At 37.2% G+C, this 23418-nt stretch overlaps 1 protein-coding gene across 9 annotated transcripts in view; it reads left to right on the forward strand.

Annotated features, from left to right (window-relative positions):
• Positions 1–23418, forward strand: part of FRYL (FRY like transcription coactivator) — a 163509-nt gene that overhangs the window by 49122 nt on the left and 90969 nt on the right. For all 9 annotated transcript variants that reach the window (XM_058025353.1, XM_058025356.1, XM_058025352.1 and 6 more), the window contains one exon: positions 17926–18125. In XM_058025353.1, the coding sequence (XP_057881336.1) occupies positions 18006–18125 (120 nt within the window). In that variant the 5' untranslated portion in view covers positions 17926–18005. The remainder of the gene's footprint in view (positions 1–17925; positions 18126–23418) is intronic.

Consider the following 23418-nt stretch of genomic DNA (forward strand, 5'->3'; position numbering starts at 1 on the left):
ACAGTGATGGTCAAAAAGCTAGATGTGGAAAGTGTTTCAATGCAGTTACAGAATTACATGGTTTATGAGTCTTTAATTAATTTTCATCAGAATTTAAACTTGATGCCCTAAGTAGGTATAGTTATTAAAACAAGAAAAGTATGATGACATATTTTACTCCGATTAGAACAAATTCTTCTAATGAATAAGTATATATATATATATATATATAATATAATGCTTTCAAAGTAGTAATAGAACACAACAGGCATATGAAACATTTTATGAAACATTTTCTTCATTCTTTGCCTTTTGTCATTCTTCTAAGAATTAAGAATTTGAAAATCCAAAGGGAGTACTTTTTATCAGATATATGTAGACTCAGAAACAGACTGCTGAGAGTTTAAAAAACAACCATTTCAATCTTCAAAAATAACATTTTTAATTTAGAACATTAATATTTATAGGTTTCTTGCTCAAGAATTCATTTAAGTTCTAGAAGCAATTAATTTTATAAAGAGATCTTAGGAAAGTATGGGAGGTATAAATAACTCCTGTGCTTCTGCCTATCAGGCACAGCTGGCATGTGATTTGGGGATATTTTCAACTATATTTTTTTAAATTTTCTTTGCAGACAACTGGTACAGACAAGAATAGTGGTCTAGAAAGAGATATGAATGCCTTAAGCCCTTGCAAATCAATGCTAGCTAATTATTGGGTATTTGAAAGAATTGTTGCATTCACAGTGAGTGCTATCAAAGCAGTGTAAGTAGCTCTGGGGGTTGTTAATTTTCTTCCTTTTGCTTTTTTTATTCATCATCCCTGTTTGCTGCCTTTATTCATGCTGCTGAACTAGAACTGAAAATCTTCAGGTTAGGAAAGTGATGTTTGTGAGGGTGCCAGGGTCAGTGGTCAGTAACAGCTCAGCAGTTCTTAGTGAAGCCCATGTTGGGCTTAGGGAATCGTGCGTCTGACATCCCAGTGGAAACCTGCCTCCTTTTTCTCTCCAACATCTTGCTTTGTGCTGGCTGTCAGCAGGACACAGCAGCTGGGCCAAGTATCACCAGATTTTTACTGTTCTTTCAGCTACAAATGAGGTCTTGTCCTGAAAAGAGAGGCTGGCAACTGGCACTTCGTTTTTATGACAGCAAAGTGAAGAAAGAAAGAAAGAAGCAGAGCCAGGTGTGCTGAGGTTTGACTGAGAAGTTCAAAGGTTCTTTTGGTAGCTGTTTGAACTCTGTGTCCAGACAGCCGTGATAGACTAAGCCGGAGATATTAAGGTGGAATCCTACATTGTTCTGCATGTAGGGGTATTTTCATCTTTTAATCTCTCTTCAGAAAGTAACTGGGTAGGAAAAAAGGAAAGAGAGTACCCAAAACCTAGAAATAACCCAGCAGAAGTGCATGGATTGCAAAAATTTTGCAGTTTTTTTGTCTTACTTTTTTTCTTCTTAAATAATGATTTAAAAAACCCCAAAAGAGTACTTCAAGTCAGAGTTTTTCTTCTGTGGGAAAAATTAGAAGTGTATCACTAATTCTGAAAGAACTATCTTAAGAAAACTATGGACAAACCCCAAGTTTCCCAAATATGGCAAAAGGTGACCAAAAGGAAAGTGATTCCGCTGTTAGAAGTTTTCCTAGTATCTATCAGTGTAGTATTGTTTAAAGGCTAATTTGAATAATTTTTACTTATGTATTTATTTTTAATTTACAGTTCATGCCTATCTTTTATGCCCGCGTGCCCCCTTTAGACATTGCTGTAACTGGAAAACTGGAGTGCTCATTTTGGGGAAGACAAGGAAAAACAAGAACATAATGTGTTTAATCAGACAGGGGAGAGGATGGCAGGACAGCTGGAAGGTCCTCGGCATTGGTTCTATATTATTTGAAGTAAACCTGTAGGATTTCACTATCTAAAATGTAGTAAAGGATGTGAATTTATGCTACCACTGAGCAGAAAAACATTTTGAAGGATATTGAAGCTGAAGTTCAGCATCACTAAGAGTCAATCTTGGTGTGCCAAAATGGTGTCTTGCTGTAGATTCAAGTCTTAAAAAAAATTAGTATGCACTGCACTTCTCACTCTGAAAACCTGAAGTGAGGCAGTACTATGTCCTCCGTTAACTTTAATTTAGATACTGTTTTTTAAACATATGTTCTTGCACATTTCTAGTTTTTCCTCAAGCTTTTGTATGTCTTTCTTGCGTGCTTACTTCTGCTGAGACCATCTACCTAATGGTGCTGAGAAAAACGATGTTAAGTCCTTGAGAATGTTTGCAGTTTTAAGACTGAGGTGACCAGGACTGACTGCCAGAAGGCAATTGTGAGTATCAGACAGTTTTAGCTATTTGGGACTGAGAGAGGTGAAAGAGACCCATGAGGTGCAGCTGTGCCATCCTGACATGATTAAAACATCTTGGTGGTTTATGGTGGTGTTAATATGTGAGCACGCAGACTTAGATCCCACATCCCGAAGGAAAAGGATGAGCGATGAGCTCTGGATGTGAAACTGGCATTTCCAGGTCACTGGCCAAGAGTGTAGCTGGGCAGAGGCCAGAGCTTGTTATCGTTTCATGGTTTGCCTTTGGTCTCCTTCCAGGTGGCAGGGCTGGAGCGCTCCCTGCTTTGAGGCCCTAAGCCCCCAGCATGCCCAAACTGCACCTCTGCTTCTGTTCCCCCCAGAAGCTGGTCAGTTGTTCATCTCACCTGTGTTTTATTACTGGAGAGTGATTATTGAGGTCATGTTTTATTAGAATAGATTCAGAATTTGCCTGTGTAACCTCAATATAATGAGGAAGCTTGAGTTCCAAAACCTTGATCAGAGAGTCCAAGATTTCCAGGGTTAAGTGGGAATAACTAGGCAATGTATAATAAATATCAGTTCTGTTAATAGTATACATGAGCAAGAATGAAGAAAGAATTGCTCCATTTTAAAAATAATGCTGCCAATATATTTGAATATTGCAGCTTAGGAGATGGCAGCATTGACTACCTCTCTGTAGTAATTCTGGTTGGAAATTTAAGTGACCTATAATTTTTTTTTTCCTTATTATGTAGCAGTAGTAAGCAGCCCTACAGACTATCAGACCATTATTTGTTTTGTGATATCCTCTGCTAGGAAATTTCACCCTCTCTGCCTAAAGAGAGATGAACATTGAAGAATTTTTAAAGCAGAAACATAATAGTTTCATATAATTTTTCCTGCATATTCCTCATTTTTATATTTGTCATGAACTGTGTAGTCATCTAAATATCGTGCAACTACTGCTGTCATTATTGGCCAGCCATAGCTGCTGTCAGCGCATGCAGTTAGATACTTAGTTCCTTTTCAAGCCCCAAAACATGGCAGTATTTGAATGACTTGCAGATCTGAATGTAGCTATGACACAGTTTTCTCATCTCCTTAACAGGCTGCACTCTCTGAAATATGGATTGATGTATAAACATGTTTTTATCCCTGTCCATCAGCTTGTAGGCCAGTGTATCTCTTTCTTTTCTGATAGACTGGGGATATTTTCTGTGTCTTCCTACACAAGTACAAAACCCCCTTTAATTTTTACCACAACACAGTGTAGGAAATGCTGTTGCAACATTGTATAAACTGTGTAGCAGGTGTAAATGTGATATCTTGTAAGAGGGAAAGCAGATATTATTGTAAATGAACTGAGGGGAGCAAAGTGAATGAGTCCAAGATGACCACCAAGCACTAGGACGGAGGGGTGCTCAACGTCCAGCAAAAAGACACCACAATGCTTGTGTCAAGCTATTACATCTGTAATCTATGGCCATGGTGTGGGAGCCAGGAATGTCAGGTGTGTCATTCTCCATGTGTCCTGGGCTCCTTTTCAGCTGGCACCAGATTTTGGAGCAGTGTTTTTGAAGTTGTCACTGTTTAGTGTGCCCATCCTGTCACACTCTGCGAGTCATTACGTGATTCTTTGTCTCCAGCTCTGGGTGTGTTGTGAAACTGCAGGTGGGTGCAGGGGGATCTCTGTACCCACTCAGGCAGGTGGTGTTCATGCAGGCCATGCTGAAAGCACCAGTCCCCTGGTGCCTCCACAGCCAGAACCTCCCATTCATATCAGCCTCAGCCTCTCAGGTACAGTTCTCTGCAATGCTTTTTAGAGCTTAAACGAGTGTATTGAAACCAGATAAAGTTCTTATTGCAGAGAGAGCAAACTACTTTTTGAAGTAAATTAGAATCAGATAAAAACATAAAAAGAAAGTTGAGGGGGTTAGGAGAAAAAAGGTTTTTTTTTCCTTGTGATGCCAGTACATGCAGCTCAAATCTTTTAAATGACCAATTTAGCCGTGTATCTTGGAGTTCCATGGACAAGCATATGACAACCTATTTTTACTTCAGATGTGACTAGTCTCCTCCCATGAAACTGACAAAGAAGCTGGTAACTCTGAAACCTTGGTGTGTTTGTGGTGGCTAAGAATAGCACGGCACTGAGCATTGTCTCCATATAGAAGTCCAGTGTGAGTGCTGGCTGTGTGCTTGCTGGGTGGGGTTTTTTTGCCAGGTTTGTGCTATGCCCTTATGCTTCGTCTGAGGACTTAAAGCCCTGAAGGCAGTCATCTGCTTCCCTAAGGAATTGCACAACTTGGGATTCTTCCTAATTTAGTTTACTTTTATTTGCAGTAAGCATAGATAAATTTAGTCAGAAAGACTGATTAGAAATACAAGTGTCTCATGCTTTTTCTTAAAAAAAAAAGCTAACTAGGGTCTCATGTGAACTCAGCACTATCTTTTGCTGTTAAAGACTTAAAAAGCCCTGAGAAACCCCAAAAAACAATAGCCACACTAGCACACACATGCAAAGCAAATTTGGATAAGTATCCTAGTGAACAATCCTGAGTTTTCTATATATTTGTTAATTTTCATATTCATAACACTTTTTCCCCAAGAAAATAGTTGTCCCAGACTATCAATAAATAAAGCAGCTGACACTGCTGTTTTTCTGTAGAGTTTGAGGAATGGACTTGACTCAGAAGAGCACATTTGATAAACAGGAAAAACTAACAATTAACTACACCTATTTAAAAACAGAACTTACAACAGCATTATAAGATGTGTTTATGCCTTCACAAGGAAATTTTTGTTGTAGTTGAAAATACTCAGTCTCTCCTATGTGCTGATAACTCTTTGGTAATATCTACTGGGAACTGAAACTCATTGGAGTTGAATTTTCAGAAGAGCTAATCCCCTAAGTGCAGGGCAGAAAATTTCATTCAGGGAAATTATCAGGGTTTTTTTACAGTTAAATTTAGGTAGTTACCTGGATGTGAAAAGAAAAAGGGGGTTGTTTTTTTATTCCTCAGCAAAATTACTAAGAATATGTTTTTGAAAATGTTGGTTTCACTTTTTCTGTTTTTCTTCCTATGACATGTTTGTGTTAAATGTGGCAGATTGAGTTAGTCTAGTATATTTTCCTTTTCAGCTCATATGTTCATATGGAGGATTACCAAGCAAAACTGACAGAATCAGAGCGTGGAACAGTTGTTCTTTTCTGAAATTGATATTTAACGCATGAGACACTTTTTGTCCCTGATTTGTGTATGCTTGAGCATATTCCAATGCTGGATTGTATTTGTTTATTTATTCTCTCCTTTGTTTTTTTTAATCCTTGTGTATATATACCTAACTCTTCAATTTTCAGAACATACCTTGGTATCAGAAATACTATTACAGTATTTCTGAGTACATCACTAGACTGTTATTTACAAAGAAGTGACGGTCCTCTCTAAGAGGACCTAGGCTGGGCTAATGTATTGGTTTTGGGGTTTTTTGTTTGTTTGTTTGTTTTTAATGATATATTATTTGAAGTTCTTAGTTACCTTATAACTGACATTCCACAGTCCTTTTCTGAAAAAATCTTTTAGAGCAAAACTGCCAGCATTCATTACTTTCTTGCATTTACTCAGGAAAGGTATCAATTTGACACTAATGAGGATAATTGAGGATAATGAGCATAATGAGGATAATGAGGAAAAGTTTTTTCCTCTTTGAACTGGGAGCTGGAATTGCCCTCTTCTCAAAAGGAAAGAATAAGCAGGCAGTGAAGTGAGAGAAGGTTAAACAAACTACCTTGGCTGTGCTCTGCAAGAGACCTCTTTGCAAAAGCTGCTGGCTTTTGACACAATCTTATTTGGAAATAAGATTAAGCATAAATTTGTTGAGTATTTTGACATTGTTTTTTCTTCAAATACAGTGGACCAATAGAGTTTTTTATATCCTTAAGTCTGCAAACTGAGGATGTGAAGTTTTATTTTTCCAGAGAGCTGTGGATTAGGAAAGATGAGATAAAGTATTTAAGTTTCTGTTTGCTAGTTAACAAAGGCATACCTGTGGTCACTTTGTTACAGAATGCACTTTTTGTATGTGGTGTATACCGATCTTTTAGTGCATTGAAAGGAAATAAAACATCACCCCGTTTGCAGTGACAATTGTCAGTGTCTGTGCAGCCTGTATTTATGTGTGTTCCTTTGCTGCTATATCCTTGCCTTAGTTTTAGATTTAAATGTTACTTCTTAAAACTTTAGATTTAGTTCATGCAGTTAGCCTACCATGGAAGTGAATTCTTTATTCAGAGCAGGTTCACTCTCATCATTGCTGTGGAAATGGGTGTTTTCTTAACTTACAGATCAGTGTGTAAGGAAATCTGGAATAAACACTTGTGAATAAAATTCTCTTTCCTTCTCTTCCTACTCTTTCACTCCACAGGCCTGATTAGTGTATCTTTCACTGCTGCCTTTGCTTCTCTTCTGCTTTTTAGTTTAACATAATTTAGCCAAGCATTGATTTAATTTTATTGCCTTTGCTAGCTCAGCTTAACACAGGATTCAGAGCATTAGTGTGTTTCCAGCCTGGTGCAGCCTTCAATTTGATGGCAAAAATGAGTTTCTCTCCTAGCAGTAAGAGAAAGCAGTAAGTTCTGTTCTCTGCCCCACTTCCCTCACCCCACGGGCTGTGCAGGGCACAGTTTCTGTGCCAGTCAGAAAGGTCATGAGTGCTTGCAGATTTACCAGTGTGCCCTTCCCTGTTGCTTGAAAAGTTGACCATCAGTATCTGGCTCTCGAATGGGAGGGAGAGGGAATAATGAGAAACCAAACTGCCATCAGCAAACTTAAATTTGCTCTGTAGGAATCTGCATCCCCCTTGGAAATTTCCTTCTAAATAATAAAAAACTCCAGGAGACTGAACTGAAGGAGAAATAATACTGATGAGTTATGGCCTCTCAGCCATTGCATGAATGCGCAAACCATCTAAAAGCATGGTAACTGACTGGTATGCTGGTGACCCTGAACTTACAAGCCCCCATGAAAAGCAGGGAATAGTACTGGCTCAGACTTAGTGGGCACTCGGTTTACGTTTTCCAGATGGATCAGAAGAGCTAACACAACAAGCCAATACTAAACAATTCTGTCTTTGCTCTCCGTATTCAGTGGGAAGTTGATGTCTTTGTCCCGGTTGCAGAAATAAAGTTAAATAAAAAATAAACATCAGATACTGCCCTTTAAAATTAATACTGTAAGCTTTTTTTTTTTGGCAAGTTAATCATACTGGAATAAATTGCTTCTGTGTTTGCATCGTTAATGAAAGTATGACTTGCAATGCTGTAGAAGCCTAATGCTAATGAGGATAGGAAGTAAAGAAACAAGTTTAGGGATTTTTTTATACTTATGTGGTTATTCTTTTGAGGGAACACAGAACTTGTAAATGAGTGAGTGTTGATAGTTCTATATGTTCATTTGTTAAAGTTCAGTGTTTTGAAGGAAGCTGAGATAGCAGGGTGGATACATACATTCTTCGCTTGTGCTGTGCAAAGTAGTCTCACAGTTCAGGGCATGTTTGGTCTTCACAAGGTCTACTGGGAAAGGAGACTGAAGGTACCAGATGTGTGCCTGGGGTGGTATTGTTTCTCTGAGAAGTTTGCAACTTGATTACAGAACTGTTTTCGAGCAGAAATTACTGTATTAAAGTCTAGCTTGCTTTATTATTTGTGCACCTTAAAATTGCATTGAAGGCAGTTGTATTAAATGTCAGGACACTAAGAGTATTTCTGAAAACTACTGTTGGGAATTTAACTTACAGCCCTGAATCTTTGCATTCCTGCCATTATTCTGCTTCCAAATGTGATTGATTATGTTTAGATTATGGACAGATGAGACTTATCCTTTACATTCTTTGAAGCTGATCTTGCATGAGAGCAGCTTTCTGACAGTGAAACAAAGTGTGTTAAATAAATTAGTAGTTTGGAAGTATGCTATTAATTAAGTCTCACTTCTTTCTAAATAAAGATTGCTGTGAAATTCAAAAATATTATTTTTAATTAAAGTACTTTATTTGAAGATGTTTTCTATTCTGGCTGTTGTTCTAGAAAAGGAATTACATAAACTATATTTTTAATGATCTGACACTTTAATGGCCAGGATATCCTGATGGCATGCTGTAATCAAGAGTGACTGGGCAGGACTTGAGACAATTGAGTTCAAACTGATTTCCTCTTCCTCCTCTAGTTTTTGTGTTCTATCACATTGTTTTCCACTGTGTATGGTTTGCTCTTTTGGCATCTTGTGCTATCAAAATTATTTTTTAATTTTTTTTTTCCTGTCTGATAATAATCTACATGCATGGTCTACCATACAAGGCTCTGTAAAATGAGTCACAAAATGAGTTCTACTTCTTGCATATGTCTAGAAATTTCAGCCAGTATTTCCCATCTATTCCTAGCTGTTGTGTTGTTGAGGATTTTTTAAAATGTATGTAAATTAATCTTACATTCATTTTAGTTATTTAAAAAAATAGTTTTTAATTTTAAATTTCTTGTTTGCCATGGTAGTTGCTTCTGCTATAGATGGCACAGTCTGTCCTGCTGTCTGACCCTACGTTAGAATTATACAGCACTAGAGATCAGATGATCTTAAGCATTATCTTTGGAGCTTCTAGCAGCCTGTGATGCTATCAAATCCAACATTCTCAGTGGACAGAGGGAGCCCAGTAACAGCTAACAGTCTATTTCTGACTACTGCCCTGGGTATCCTCACACTATCCTGAATGGCAGATCTGATCTCTTCTTCAACCGTTAAATTTCTTAATGAAAGTTTTTGTGTGTTCTACTCCAGTGAATAAAAAATACTCTTCCATCTGATTTGGGTGATTGTGCATTGTGTATGTGGCTGTTGTTTGTCCTGTTCAGCCACAGTTCTGTGAGAGGCAGGTGCTTCTTGCACACTATGAGGATAGAGGGTTAGAAAGAATGTTCAGTGGAGCTGCCACTTCTCACCTGTGTATAAAGGTGTGGATGACTGCCACATGCCATAATTGCAAAGCCAGTAGGATGTACTTGGAGAAATTCAAAGTTCTGTTTCTCTCTTCTCATGTGTCTGAGTTTACAAAAAATAAGTATTTAAAAATAATTTCCCTGATTTTATCTCAAATCCATTTTGTCTTTTTGTCTGTTCTAGAGTTTCAGGAAGGAAATCATATACCTATTTTATTTTTGACTTTTCAAAGTAGGGAAGGGACTATAAGAGATGAAGCCCCATACATAAACTGGAGTATTCGCAGGTTAGAGTTTGTTCAGCTGTTGAAGCAGCTGGACAAGAAGAATGTCTTGTTCTCTTCATAATGCTTCCTCAAAGAACATCTGAATATTAGTACAAAAAAGGGGTAAAAGAACAATGTGGCAGAGAATATAGCAAAAAGTCTCCAGAGGATTATGGTGATAGGGAGTTTAGAAAGGAAAAAGACCTTTCAAGGACTTATTTTATGTTTGACACATGGGGAATTTACTTCATATATCTCAGACAATGGTTATATGTGTGGAAAAGATGCTGGAGAAATTTTCTTCTAAACTCAAATATTTGTGGTTTGTTACAGTTGTGTTTTTTCTAATAATTAAAAATGTCACTTTCAAGTTTGATGGAATATTACTTCCCTTTTGCTTCTTCTCTTGTGGGAGACTGGTTGCATTTCTAGAAATTTATGCCAAATGAAAATCTAAAAATCACATTTTAAGAATGAAAGTGACAGAGGTATTAACAGCAGTGGAGAAGGCGGCTACTGAATCTCTGGAAGGACTGAATTACTTAGTTGTAAGGCAAAGCTTGAAATCTAAAGATCATCTGTAGCAGCAAGACTTCTAAGGGATTGCAATCTGGCCCAGATACCTAGAAAACTAGATATTGCCAGACAAGGTTCTATGCCTTAGAATTTCTGCTGTGTCTTTGTGTTGGCAAGAAGCAATGCTTCTATTACCATTCTTGCCTGTGTTTGCAGAGTCTTTGAGAGCAGAAAACAAGTTTCATGTGAGTACCTGTAACTAGACAAATTTACAGCTGCTCTCCCAGTTGAGTCAACTTTCCTTAAAGAAAGAATGTTCATATTTGCTGGAGGTAAAAAAAAAATAATCTTTAGAATAAAACTTCAAAGATTTCTGTGAAGATTTTGTTCTGTGGGGATGTTTTTAGTCCAAATGAAAGCTCAGCTGTCACAGCACCAGTTCCCACAATAAACTCAAAAATATCTTGTGTATTCCCTCTCAGGCTATCCTTCATGTTACAGCTGTATGGTTAATCAACTACTTGTTGAAATTAATTTATCTTCTGTTTATTGACGCAGCATTCATTTATGTTCTTTGTCCCAGAGTTGGGCTGAAATTAAACATATCTGAGACTCCTTAGAGAAGTTTTTAATAGGGAAGTGTTTCTGCTGCAGAAGTAAAATGTGAGTTCCGATTTGGACGTGGAGGGGAAGTTATCAATACACATAAAACTTCCTCTCACTGAAAAGTTGGACTTGGCTTTACAAACTTTTCATGAACCATACCACTGAACAAAGCCACTTGTAAGCCTGCTTCTATTTCACAGGTAGGTAATCCATTCATCTTGTCATCGTGTGAGATATCATAAATGCATGACACAAGTACCAGCTACAATTGCTGGTTACTTGATTATTTCCATAAGTCATTTAAAACCAGTAAAGAATTGAGAGAGGTGAGGTAAGAATTTGCACTCTGGGCTTAGTCCATGTGACCTGTTAATGAGAGAATAGTTCTTCTTTGCCTGTTGTGCAGTTGGACACTTGTATGAAGCCAAAAATTTTGTTAAACATCTTCCAAAGAAAATTCACTGTATACTGCCAACACAGAAAAGGAAGAGAGAATCCATAGCTGGTGTTGCTGGATGAATTACTTGTATAGTCTGTATTGAAAATAATAGGAAGTTTGTGCTTCAAGAACTATGTATCCAGACTAAGGTATGAGAAATAGGGGAAAAAGTGCTGGTTTGTTTTCTTGATCATGTATATTCTAATGTATTCAAATTGATTTCAGTTTCTACTGCTGTGTTTGTATTTGTGGTGTTACCAATCAGTTCATAGGTATTATATGCAGCAAAGGAATGTCTAGGTACCAGACTCTATGAAAACATGTGGTCAGTTGTCCATAATAGATGCTTAATTTCACGGTCAAAGACTGAATTTTGTTCACATTATTTAGGTTATCTTGTAAAGTGACATTGCTCTGGTGTCTGGAGGCTGTTTTACCTCTCCCTCGGCATTGAGTGTTCCATGCCAATATCAAGATTAATATTTGTATTAGGTATGGGGTTTTTTAAGGGCCATGTAGGAATGTCTCAAAAAAGGGCATCTGGCAGAAACTCAATTTCTTGATCAGTCCAAACATATTATTGAGAATAATTTACATAACCAAGAAAATCAGAAGAGCATTTGTATAAAAAGAGATGTGCTGAAAATGAGTATATATTTTATGAGTTTGCATTTTTTTTTCTCTTTTATTGTATCTAGTAGCACAGTTTAAGATTAGTACCACCTTGCTTGTAAATAAGTGTTAGTGAAATAAATAAGAAAATCTGGATAAATGCAGTATAATGCAGAAGTGTCCACTAATTCTGCAGGACTGCTGAATCCAGCACTTGTGTGATGCTGCTGAGCCAAGGAGCCAGCCACGTGTGCACAGTACTGGGTGTGCATGGCATCAGCAGGGATTCAGTACAGCTGGAGCAGGTGAGGCAGGGATAAATCCAGCTGTCAGACAGGCTTCATGCACTGTCAGTAGTGCTGCATAGTTGGAACAAAAAGCAGTGAAGTAGACCTGGTTGTCTGCTGTGCCACCACGTGCTTCAGCAACCCAGGTAAACCACAGCCTCCCTTCACTACTGTGGAAGCAAATCCAAGGGATTTCAGTGAAGAATGGCTCTTTCTTTGTATTTGCTTATAGGTTGGAGGCTGAGATCTGGAATGTGCACCTGGTACTAGAGCAGTGTTTGTTGAGTTCCATTGTATTCATAAAGCTGTTCACTGTTCCTTTCATTCAAGTCATAAGAGTTTCTTTTCCACTGGTAGGAGCAAGCAGACTTTGGAAACAGTAAAAACCTGATGATCAACATGGCTTTCAGAATTGTAAAGTAATGATAAATTTAGTGAGGAAGTTGCTCTGAAAAACAGGGTTCATATCAGGGACATGAGAAACCTAGGTTTAACATTTGGGCTCTATTCATAATTTGTTGGCATGATTCTGGGTAGATTGCCATCTCTTTTGAGCATTGACATCCTTTTTAGGAAAAAAAGTATTCTTTTGGTAAAATAACTAAAGATTGTTTGTTATGAAACATTCTAACAATCAGTACAGACAAGCTTCCATGTATATTAATATCATTTCTGGAGGCAGGATAAAATGTTCTAGATGTTATCAGAGTAGAAGGCAAGGAGTTTAATTAAAATTCCTTTAAGTAAGCACACGTAATATTTTTAGTCTTTGGAGATTTTTGTATTGTCAGTTGGACATGCAAACTCTATTCTGCAACAAGTGTCACAGGAAATATAAAGTACTTCTGAAAGCACATGTGCTTCAAAAATAACAGTAAAAAGCTTAATTGCTAAATGTGAGCTATGTAAAATTATGTACTACTTTTGCAATTAATTATAAAAATAGCAACCAAGAATATAATCTGCTTGATGAAAACTGCGGAGGCTCCTCAAGATTGTGCTGAGCATGTTTATTTTATAGTTGAGTACCTTATTTTAAAATGCTATAAAAGTAATTCCAGATGTGTTTTCAGGTATGTGGAAAGAGGAGAGATACCTGATGGAAGTTTTGCTTCAGTCCAGCCATTTCCAACTTCCAGAGGCACAGCAGCAACTGAATCCAAATTTCAGTTAAAGCAATAACTATGAAAAACTTGGGTGTATAAAGTGCCAACACTTGGCTAAGTGTAAAGTAGTACCCAAAAAAAGTCTGACAGCTAAAACTCATCATTTTTTATTAGCCATGAAGTAAAATGGACTCATCAGCTGTCACTGGCAAGCATTCATTACCTTTCAGTACCTGCTTTGTATGTTTGAACCCTGAATAGTCTCATTGGTAAATAGGATGCTACTTTGTATCCTCAAATACTTGATGCATTTGGGCTATGTAAAGAGAAACAGGATGATAAAATAGTAGCATTCTTTACTGTCAAATTGGGTATTAAATAACCTTTCCTAGTTCTAGACACTTGTGTTTAACATGAAACAACTTTGTTTTTCACTTAGCATACATCAGGGCGTGTTGCCTTTTGACCTAGGAGTGTGTTGTCTGTCTAATTACCCTTTGTATTGTTTTACTGTTCCTTGCAACTGTCCAAACAATTCGGTGTGGCCCTAGCAACCAAACAATACTGTTTAACAAAGATTTCCTTACTGCATTGCTCCCAGATTTCCCACGTAGCAGTAGCTCACATCAGAGCAAACAAACAGGATATTGTTTCAAGTGAATAATGTTCACTGTTTTCAAGTGGTTTGTGAAAGTAGTTTTTTAGTTTTGAGCTGTTGCAAGCTGTATGGTTTCTGGTTCCATATCTCATATGAAGTTCTGTAGAATGCTTCATGTTTTGAAGCTTCCAAACGATGTTTGAGACTTACATTTTCTCTGGCACCTAAGAGTAAAGAATGGCTTTGCTTTGATGGCAAAGAATAGCAGAAAAAATTTATTTAATTCTGTCCTGCAATGACTTTTTTTTTTCCCATTAAGCATATTTAAATTCATATAGATCCTTTTTACAATTTTATTGATTGTAAATTCATGAGTAAATGCATCCCACTAAATGTAATTATACCAGATAATAATGTTGTTAGACCTAGCTAAGAAATCTAAGAATAGATTTTGACTTTTCTTTAAGACACTCTTGTATATTTACTTATTAAATAGTCAAACTCCCTCTCCATTTTCCCTTGTACATGTTTTTGTGTGTGTATTTAACTAAACTACTGGTTTTACAAAGCAGCTGAAACCATGAACATTGTCATATGCAAGACAAGAGTCTTGATGCTAATGTCAACCACTAGTGGTGTTGTGAATTAGAGTCCTCAGCAAGTTCATGGATTAAAATAAATCCTAATAATTTTTTCTTCCTTTTACATACTCTTACATTTTAGCAAAACTAAGATATTTGTAATACTCTCATGACAGTTTATAACTCCTTCAGTATGACTGTTTTCCCTGTTTTTCATGGAAAAAAATCAGGGGGGTAAGTTCATTGCCACCTGGAGAGTTTGTGCATGTGAACACAGAGATGAGTAACATGAATGGCTGTAGGGATAGCTGTGACTCTGCTTTGCTGCTGAAAGAGTAAGAAGGCAAGGCAAGCCCTGTTCCTGCCCTGACTCTGTGCTGGCTGGAAGGGATTGATTGTGTCCCTGGCAGTGCTGCAGTCGCAGCAGCACCGTGTGTGCACTCTCTGTGTGCTGTCCAAGGGGTCTCTGTGAAACTATAGCCAGGGAGTGGGGTCCTTGCTCATTCTGGGGGGTGTAAGGCTATCCTTGGCTACATGACCATGACCTCTGCCTTGTACTGAAATGTCTGCAGCACTCACAAGACCCAGTTTGATTATAGTCCAGTTCTTTTTTTTCTTGCCACCATAAGATTTTTGCCCAGTTTATCCATTTCCTATGCTTTTTTTTTTTTTGAGCCTGAGGAGGGAATTTACCTGTGTTTAGATCAGTGTAGAGAGCCTTGGAGTTTAATCTTTAGTGAGGAAAGCTGTCTTATAGCTTTGAAAGTTCACACACTAAGGTGATCCCTTTTACTGAGGATTGAATTGCTAACAGAAAGTAAAGATAGCACTTAAAAGATGATCAGCTCCCAATGTTTCCTGATTGTTAAGTGACAGGGGCTTTTTGAATGTGATCCTTTAAAATCTGAAGATAGAAATGTATTATGTAATCACACTATTAAGAGTTGTCTGCCTAATTGTCTAAATCTAAATACAGTGTGGGGTTAAGGAGCACAGTGGTCTTAGTTTCCCCAGAGAGCAAAAACAGCTGGTTCAGTACCAGCTCCTCGCTCTTCAGGAGTGGGAACTGGACCAGAGCTCTGGCATGTTCACTTCAGTCCAGATCATGCAACAGCTCTGGCATATGCAGTAGGTAAGTCTGGAATGAGCTGAAGCTGCTGCTTTGCTAAATTTCTTCTGACAAAACACAAGTAATGATATTCAAAAGGACGTTTAAACGCTCTCATTTCTTTCCAGCCTGTTAGTGTTAATATGTCTTTTAAAACAAGACAGTCCAACTTGTCTGTAATTAGAACAAAGCTTTATCTTTCTTAGAAACTCTGATATTTAGGATAAAAGTAACTGCATATATTAGAAATACCTGGTATCTGTTGTGGGTCCTTAGCTACTCTAATTTCTATTTTGTGTATCTGATGGAAATGAAAGGAAAGTTGTTCAAAATTGCATGTTACAGCATTCTTTGGTTTTGCCTATCCCATGCTTGGTATTTCTGTTTGTTACCTGTTATGGCCATGAAGGATGTCTTTATTCCTTCTTTCCCCTCTTCTCAAACCTCTGTACTCTTGTTCTTGACACATTTTCATCTCTCTCATTTTCTGGGCTGCCTTTGGAAACATTGACACTTCAGGATGGCAAGAGTATGGATGCTGGAGAACATAGGCATTGTAAAGACAGGCATTTTTTTTTAAGTTCCTGTAATGTTTATATTTTTGTACGGAAGGATGAGCCAATCATCAGATGTGGGATGAGAAACAGTTTTGGGTTGTAATCTTCCTTTTGCAGCCTGCACTTTGTTTTGTTTCTTAATGTTTTTATGTACTTATATGTAGTGAGCTTCTACCATAGGCATCTAGATCATGGCAGTGTCTGTGATGTCCCATTGTCCCTGGCTGTGTGGGCCGTGCTCTTCTCTGTCTTTTAGGGCCTCTGTTACTGAGATCAAAGTGCTGGATTGAAGTGTTAGAGGATGTTTGGAAATTTTTTATGACAGATGCCGTGTGTGCCTGCTGTTCTGGTGTTGCCCCTGGTTCCCAGGCACTCAGTTTTGTGACCTTGTGCAAGTCTTTGCAGCCTCAAAGAAAGGATTCTGCAATTTATGTTTATTTCCTGTTTTATGCAACAGGAAAAAAGATGCATTACTCCAGCCAAGCAGCAAGTTGTACAATAGCATAGGGATTAAAAACAAGTAATGTGTAGTACTCACAATTTTATGCAAGGTACTGTTCCTTCTGGATTAGAAGCTGAGGTAGTTGGGGACATTCAGTTTTCACTCCTGTAGAATTTATCACTTCACTAATGCATTTGATAAATGATAAATTTCAATGGAAGTTGCAGGAGTCTGTTTTATATTATGTAAAATGTAACTTTCTGAATTGATGGAAGATATAATAAATGGCCAAGACTTCTCTTGAAAAGATGTGATGTACCAATGTTTGGTCTCCATGTTTGGTCTCATGTTTTTTCATAAATGAGTTGAAAAAAACATTTGAGAAAAAGTTGTGGATAACATTTAGCTTACGAGGTTTGTACATGTAAAAACTGAGATAATGTTAAAAAGTTTTCAGGTTCAGCAAAATAAACCAAATGTGTCACCTCACACTTTATGTGCAAAAAGCCTTAAAAACGCTTACCTAAACACATCACGAAATGTGGCAGAATGAAACAGATGGGAACTAGGCTCCCTGCAACTCTGTCTTAGGAAAATAAAATCTTAATATAAATAGATAGGAATTGTTAATATCAATTCCTAATAGCAATTGAAAAATAACATCTGCAGTCATGGAATACACTAGGGAAATGTCAGACCTTCCTATGTATGTCTGGTTCATCATTAAGAGGTGTCAGCAGTTATTTTGATATTTTGTGTGCAAGATAAGAATTGTAATTATCTACCCTGATTGTTTTGTGTATTAAACTCTGTGTGTGAGCTCTGAAACATGATTTTTAGTCCTGCAGTTCACATTGCTAGCAGCTTTTACAATAAGTGGATGTTTTGGAATGCCTGAGGAGAAAAAAATTAAAGGTGGATAACTATATATAAAGTTTGTATATGACAATGTCAGTATAAAAGCAAAATAATTCTTAGAAAATGAGACTGATACATACAATTTTTTTTTTATTGATTAATAAGTTTTTCTTACAAGGAACAGTTTTTAACATGGGACTAGAAGATCAGTTAGCATGACATGTCTAAAAAGGGTTTGCTTTCCTGTTAGGAAAATCAACTTATTGACAAAAAGTGCCAAAGAAGAATTTCTCTTGAAGGTATTTGGACACCAAATAGAAACATGAAATTAATGGGTGATCCATAAAATGGAATCAAGCAATGCTTCTCATAATATAGGGGATAACCCTTTCCATTCAACCTTCTGAGTTTTAGTCATACTTGAACTGAAGCTACTATGTGTTAATCATGTAGAGCATCTTATTGACATCACAAGTGACCTGCATTGTAAACCCTTGAGCAACTTAAGCGTAGAAACTCTGACCTCACTAAAACAAATTCTTGTTCTATGTTACAATTGTTTCCTTCTGTTTTAGAGAATTTACTGTGTGAAAATATGTGAGTGATGAATGGGAAAATACTGTGGCACCATGTTTAGAAGCTCTGCTTTATAGCTCTGTGTTTTTCTTGTTTTTTACCTTTAGCCTCCGCACCACCCAGCAGAGTAAATAAACGTAGAGTTTCTCCAAGTGTTGTTTCCACCTGGGAAAAGAGAGGCATCATCATGTCTAACATTACTATTGACCCAGATGTGAAACCGGGCGAGTATGTCATCAAAAGCCTCTTTGCTGAATTTGCTGTTCAAGCTGAAAAGAAAATTGAACTTGTAATGGCTGAACCTTTGGTGAGTCCTTTTTTTTTTTTTCATAGTACCTCTCAAAACGGTCTTGTTTTTTTCTGGAATAGGATTTATCATATGTGTGGTTAGTGAAAAAAGCACTCACAGGTATTGTTGACTTTTCAGAGAGATTACTTCAGGAATAAATAAGCTTCTGCAAACAGGGTTGCTCCCTGATTTGTTTTATTGACTTGTGTCAAAACTGTTACCTAGTAGTTACTGGAAACAAGACGTCTTTACTGTATCCCTAAGATCTGTGAAGTTGCAAAAGGAAATAGGAAGAACAAAAAATGTTCTTTCATTAATACTGTGGAGTGTGTTTCCTGTCAGTGTTTTAAATAATACTTGGGCAATATACTTTCAAAGGAAGATACATTTGGTTTGTTTTCTGAAGTAATGATAATAACACCTGGAATAATATAGTAGTCTGCATATATTGCAGATTGAGCAAAAAGGTAAAATTCCATTGTTGATCTAGACTTCATGGTCTTGAAATAAATGGTTTTCTTTTAATTTGGAAATTTCTGGGGAAAAAAACAAACAAAAGACCCCAAAACAACAAGAAACAAAACCAACTTTTATTTTTTTAAGCCTGGAAATTCACTGGGCAGGTGAGATGCTGTGGCTAGCAGAAGGCCAGGTCACAGAAGGCTTCTGTTGGCAGCTGCTGCTTGCCAAAGTGCTCATGTGCAGAAAGTGCCTATGTGAGCATTTGAGCCCCAGTTTTGAAACTTCAGGAAAAAGTTTTCTTAGGAAGCAGTCCAAAAGAGCACAAAAGCAGGGCTGAAACTGTTTTGTGGATTATGGAATCATCTTCAGCTACAACCATTAGTGTATAAAAGACTCAGGAAAATGAAACTTTTCTTTATACCTGTTCTTTATATATATGTCAGTGTTCACCAAGCAGGTTTACAACTTAAATATAACTTGCTTATTTGTTTTTTACATCCAAAAAAGTAATGTGTTCAGGAGGGGTTTGTAAGAAAGCACAAAAACTTTGTAGCAAAAGGGGCACACAAGCCTCCACCTGGCTGAAAATGAGAGGAGAGCTGTAGTGGCAGTGGTGCTGTGGGAGGAAAGGCTGGTAGCTCCACTGTCCATCCATGTGCCAAGTGCTGCTCCTCCAGCCCCACTTCCATCCATCAGCTGAACAGACAGGGAGGGTAGTTCTTGGCCAGAGGCACAGACTGCCTGGAGCTGAGATGAGCTGAAGAGTGTGTCCTGCAGACACAGCTAGTTTGGAGTCAAATATAACCAGAATAATGAGAGCAAGGTAAATATAGTAGCCCTGGAGTTCACTTTTGCTGCAAAATTGTCCTTAGACCAGATAAAATAAGTCCTCTGTCATCAGTCCCAGGTTGTGTCTCCTTGCCATGCTGTTGACTGTTAATTAAACAAATGTTTTTAAATCTGTTAATCATACAGAATTGAAACATCTCACTAGATTAAAAATTAGAAACCCCATGAAACTAATTAAATAATTCACCTTTCACAGAAGAGTGATTCCCAGCTCTGTTGCCTGGTGAGGTTTTATGGTGATTGCATGAAGTCTACCTTGTCAAGATTTTTTACTGATAAGAACCTGCAGTCAGTATTTTGTGTGTATACAAGTGTGTATAAAATTCTTTAGAATAAAGTAAGAAATTACAAATATTACTTTAAGTGGTCATCTATAAGGGTTTTAAACAGTTTTGTCTGGGTTCATTTGCTAAGCTGAATTCCTTTAAACAAAATGAATTTTAATGGAAACAAATGTAATTTACATGTATAACCAGCTTTCCTTATTTTATATTGATGGGTGAGAAGGACTGTATAGAAAACAAGCAAATTAAGAGAGGTGCCAAAGGCTGTGGAAGTGAAACAACTTGAGCCTGGATAACATAAAGAGATAGGAGGGAATTCTTAAGTGTCCAACTGAAAGGAAATACTGAGGTATTGAAGCAGCTTTATTCCTGTATGCAGAATTTTTGTAAGTACTGAACATTCAGTTCTAGTGTATGAAATTTAAAAAGAAAGATAAAAAGGCTGGAAGAGCACCAGAAAAGCACTGATTGTGATTGGATAAAAGGCTTTAATGGAAGAGTGGAAAGCCCTTTATTATTTTAGTGTGATTTGATTTTGTGGAATGACTTGGCTGCAAACAAATTATGAAGAATATATATAGAGTTACATAAATCTTTAATGAAGCTAGGCTGTTGGGTGAAGCTGTTGGAGAGAATTTAAAGCCAGACTAATAAAAATTAGGAGCTAGACATAATAGACAGCTAGTTTTTAAAACTTGAACATGACAGTAGGGGAGCAAAAATGAATTAAAATATAAATTAAAAAAAAAGGTCACTCACTGCAGATCATCTGTGGGTGAGAGGTAGTACCATTTTTGCTAAATGTACGGATTACATTTAAAGGTAACTGACTTGTGATTTCAAAAATTAACTGAATGGTTTCTCTGGCTGTGACTTTTACCTTATTTCTTCTTACTAATTTAATTAAGAGTTCTCCGCTTGCAAATTGTAATACCTCAGCTTTTTCAAAGTTGCAGACAGAGCTTATCAGCAAATGCTTAAAATAAATTATTAAATGAAAGCAGCAAGTGTAATGACAGGAAGGAAGATCATCCTTTTAGTGAATAAATGAAATAAAACCACTTTTTTTTTTTTTAACCAGCTGTGCTAAATCTTTTGGAGCAGTATATAGTTTTAAAGGAAAAGAAGAGTCCAAGAGTAGTCTTGGAGCTTAAAAAATACTCTTCAGCTTAGAAGGATGACGCTGAGGAAGGACACCAGCATTCCCCAAATGTGACATAAACTATACCAGTTAAAAAGATTAGTGATAAACTCAATTATTTTGCATTTTGTCAAGCTGCATGTAAGTATGGATGGTTAGAATTTAAGCAGAGAGTTTAACATGGGGCCACCTACTAAATTGTAGGTGTCTCGCACTGAAGTCACAGCTAGCAAGAGTATTTATGCCTGTTACCACCACAAGGATTTTATTCTGCTGTAGAAATACTACACATGGCTCAGACTAGCACTGTGCACTTTTGCAAGTCTTGCCTAGATGCTTTCAAAAGTTTGTCTGAAGTAAAATTCAGCAGAGTGCTGTGCTTGCCCCTGGGGCAGGGATGCACTGCCCCGCCCCGGGCCTGCAGGAGGTGGGGCAGCATCCCTTGTCTGGGTTCTTCCCTGCAGCTTGGAGCTCTGCCAGAGGCTCTCTGAGCCACCCTGCTGAGGTGTGCTGGCCACCAGAGGATGGTGCCAGGGAATGCTGGAGAGGGACCAATGGGTGGTGCCTTTTTCCATGGGTGCAGTTGTTTGCACAGCACATGCACATCCTGATCCCTGCTGCCTGCCATATGTTGACATTTCTCCTTTACACAATGGATGCAAACTGCTCTCTGCTTAATGCAATAGTGTTTTGGTTTTTTTTCATTTCACTTGTAAAAGATAAATGGAGACCTATTATTTTCATCTCTCTCTGAACTTCAGGAAGCCAGGAAAATAAATCTTAAATTATTCAGTTAGAGTTTCCAGACATTTACTTTATGCTGTTGAATAGATTTTTTTAAATCATGTGAGATGACTGGAGCCATGACAAAGCAGAGGTAGAAGGAGATATTAAAAGAAACTAATTTTAAAAGTCAAATAATTCAAAGGCCTTGATAAACCTGTGGTTGGGTTCAAGAGTATTATTTGGTTATGTCAGGTTTGTTTGGTGAGTGTTACATTAACTCTACAGTGTATTTACCTTTTAAGAGTTAAGATTCTTAGTGCTGAGGAAACATAATAGAGTTGGTTATGAACTTGTAAGGTCTTCATTCTTTCTGACCTTAAAATCTTAAACATTTGATATACAGAAGTATCTAAATTAGTATGAGTCATGGGAGGGAAGCTAAACTTTCAGAACTAGCTTTTTCTCTATTGACATGGATTTCAATTTTGTGTAAAGACTTACAGAATGTTTCACTTCTCTTTGATTTGTCATTCTTTTCTTTAGCAATTTTTGGGTTTAGACACATGCAATGGGTGTAGTGAACCCAGGGTTTCTTCACCTGTATAATAGTTTTGTAGTGTTATGGTGGAAACATGGTTTGTTGAGACGTTGTATCCTAAGGCCTTAAGGAACCTGACTTTTGCCATCTTCTTACAGGAAGACTCTTCCCATCTTCTTACACTTTTCCATCTTATAAGAAAATAGTTTTTCTCATTTAACTTAGCAATGATACAATGTTTGTATAGAGTGGAACATTTCTTGTATTTCTGCTTTATAGATAAGCTTGCAATTACTGTGCAGTTTATCTGAAAGCATAATACAGATAAGAATTCATCTATAGCAGGCATTTCTGTGTAAAAAAAAAGGAGGGAGGCTTGCTAGCTAGAACAAAATTTGGCTTTGCAAGTGCTCTCTGGAGCTTTTAGTGTATACTTCAAAATACTAATTCTCATAGTGTTTTGAACAGATTTAACATGTAAAATTACAGGAATTTGAAAGAATCCACAAAGTGAAACCTTTCCGCTTTTGCTTTTAAATAGACAGTGAAAGAACATTAACTATTACATCAGTTGATCAAAAATTAGAGCTTTTTCAGAATAATCAATGCATTTACCTAGAAAGCCCCTTCTTAAAATATTTTTTAATGTGGGCATACTGGAAGTGAACATAAATGGTAGTATTTTCCTAGATAATTAAGTGGATTTCTTTGGATTATGGAAAGGGAAAATGACTTGTGCATTGACATTTTTATAATTTCAAATTATACTTTCAGAGTAGGCAAGTGCTTTTTGCCTGGGCAGTGTTGAATCCAAGTTTTCAGAGGCTGTAATAGTTGCCAGATATTGCATTCTTTTTAACACCAAATACAGCTGCATTTAAAGGAGAAAATGCCAGAAACTGAGCTGTATTTTCAAGATTACACTTAGGACAAGAAAAAATAAGTTGCTTGTTCAAACCTTGGATTTGGGACATGCAAAATGAATTTTTATCTGTTGAACATACAGGCAGTCTCTTGCAGCCTTGCAAGTGTTAATCACCAAGCAATGTTGACTTTCTCAGTTTTTGTCAACAGTCTGACAGCATGGGTGTTGTCTCATACTAAACTACTGAGCAGTTACTTTGTGCTGAGTTACAACCTGTTGAGAGCAGAACTGGCTATCAGAATTGCTCACACCTCCCTTTACATGCCAGACCAGGCAAGTTAACTACTTGACTTAGCCTGCTCCATAAAACTTCCTTGTTTGCTTACTGCAGTCTAATGTGAGCTATTAACTCTTTAGGTACTTTTTTTCTTTCCTTGTGAAAGATA

The sequence above is a fragment of the Melospiza georgiana genome, chromosome 5 (genome assembly GCF_028018845.1).
Source record: "Melospiza georgiana isolate bMelGeo1 chromosome 5, bMelGeo1.pri, whole genome shotgun sequence".
NCBI classification, from domain to species: domain Eukaryota; kingdom Metazoa; phylum Chordata; class Aves; order Passeriformes; family Passerellidae; genus Melospiza; species Melospiza georgiana.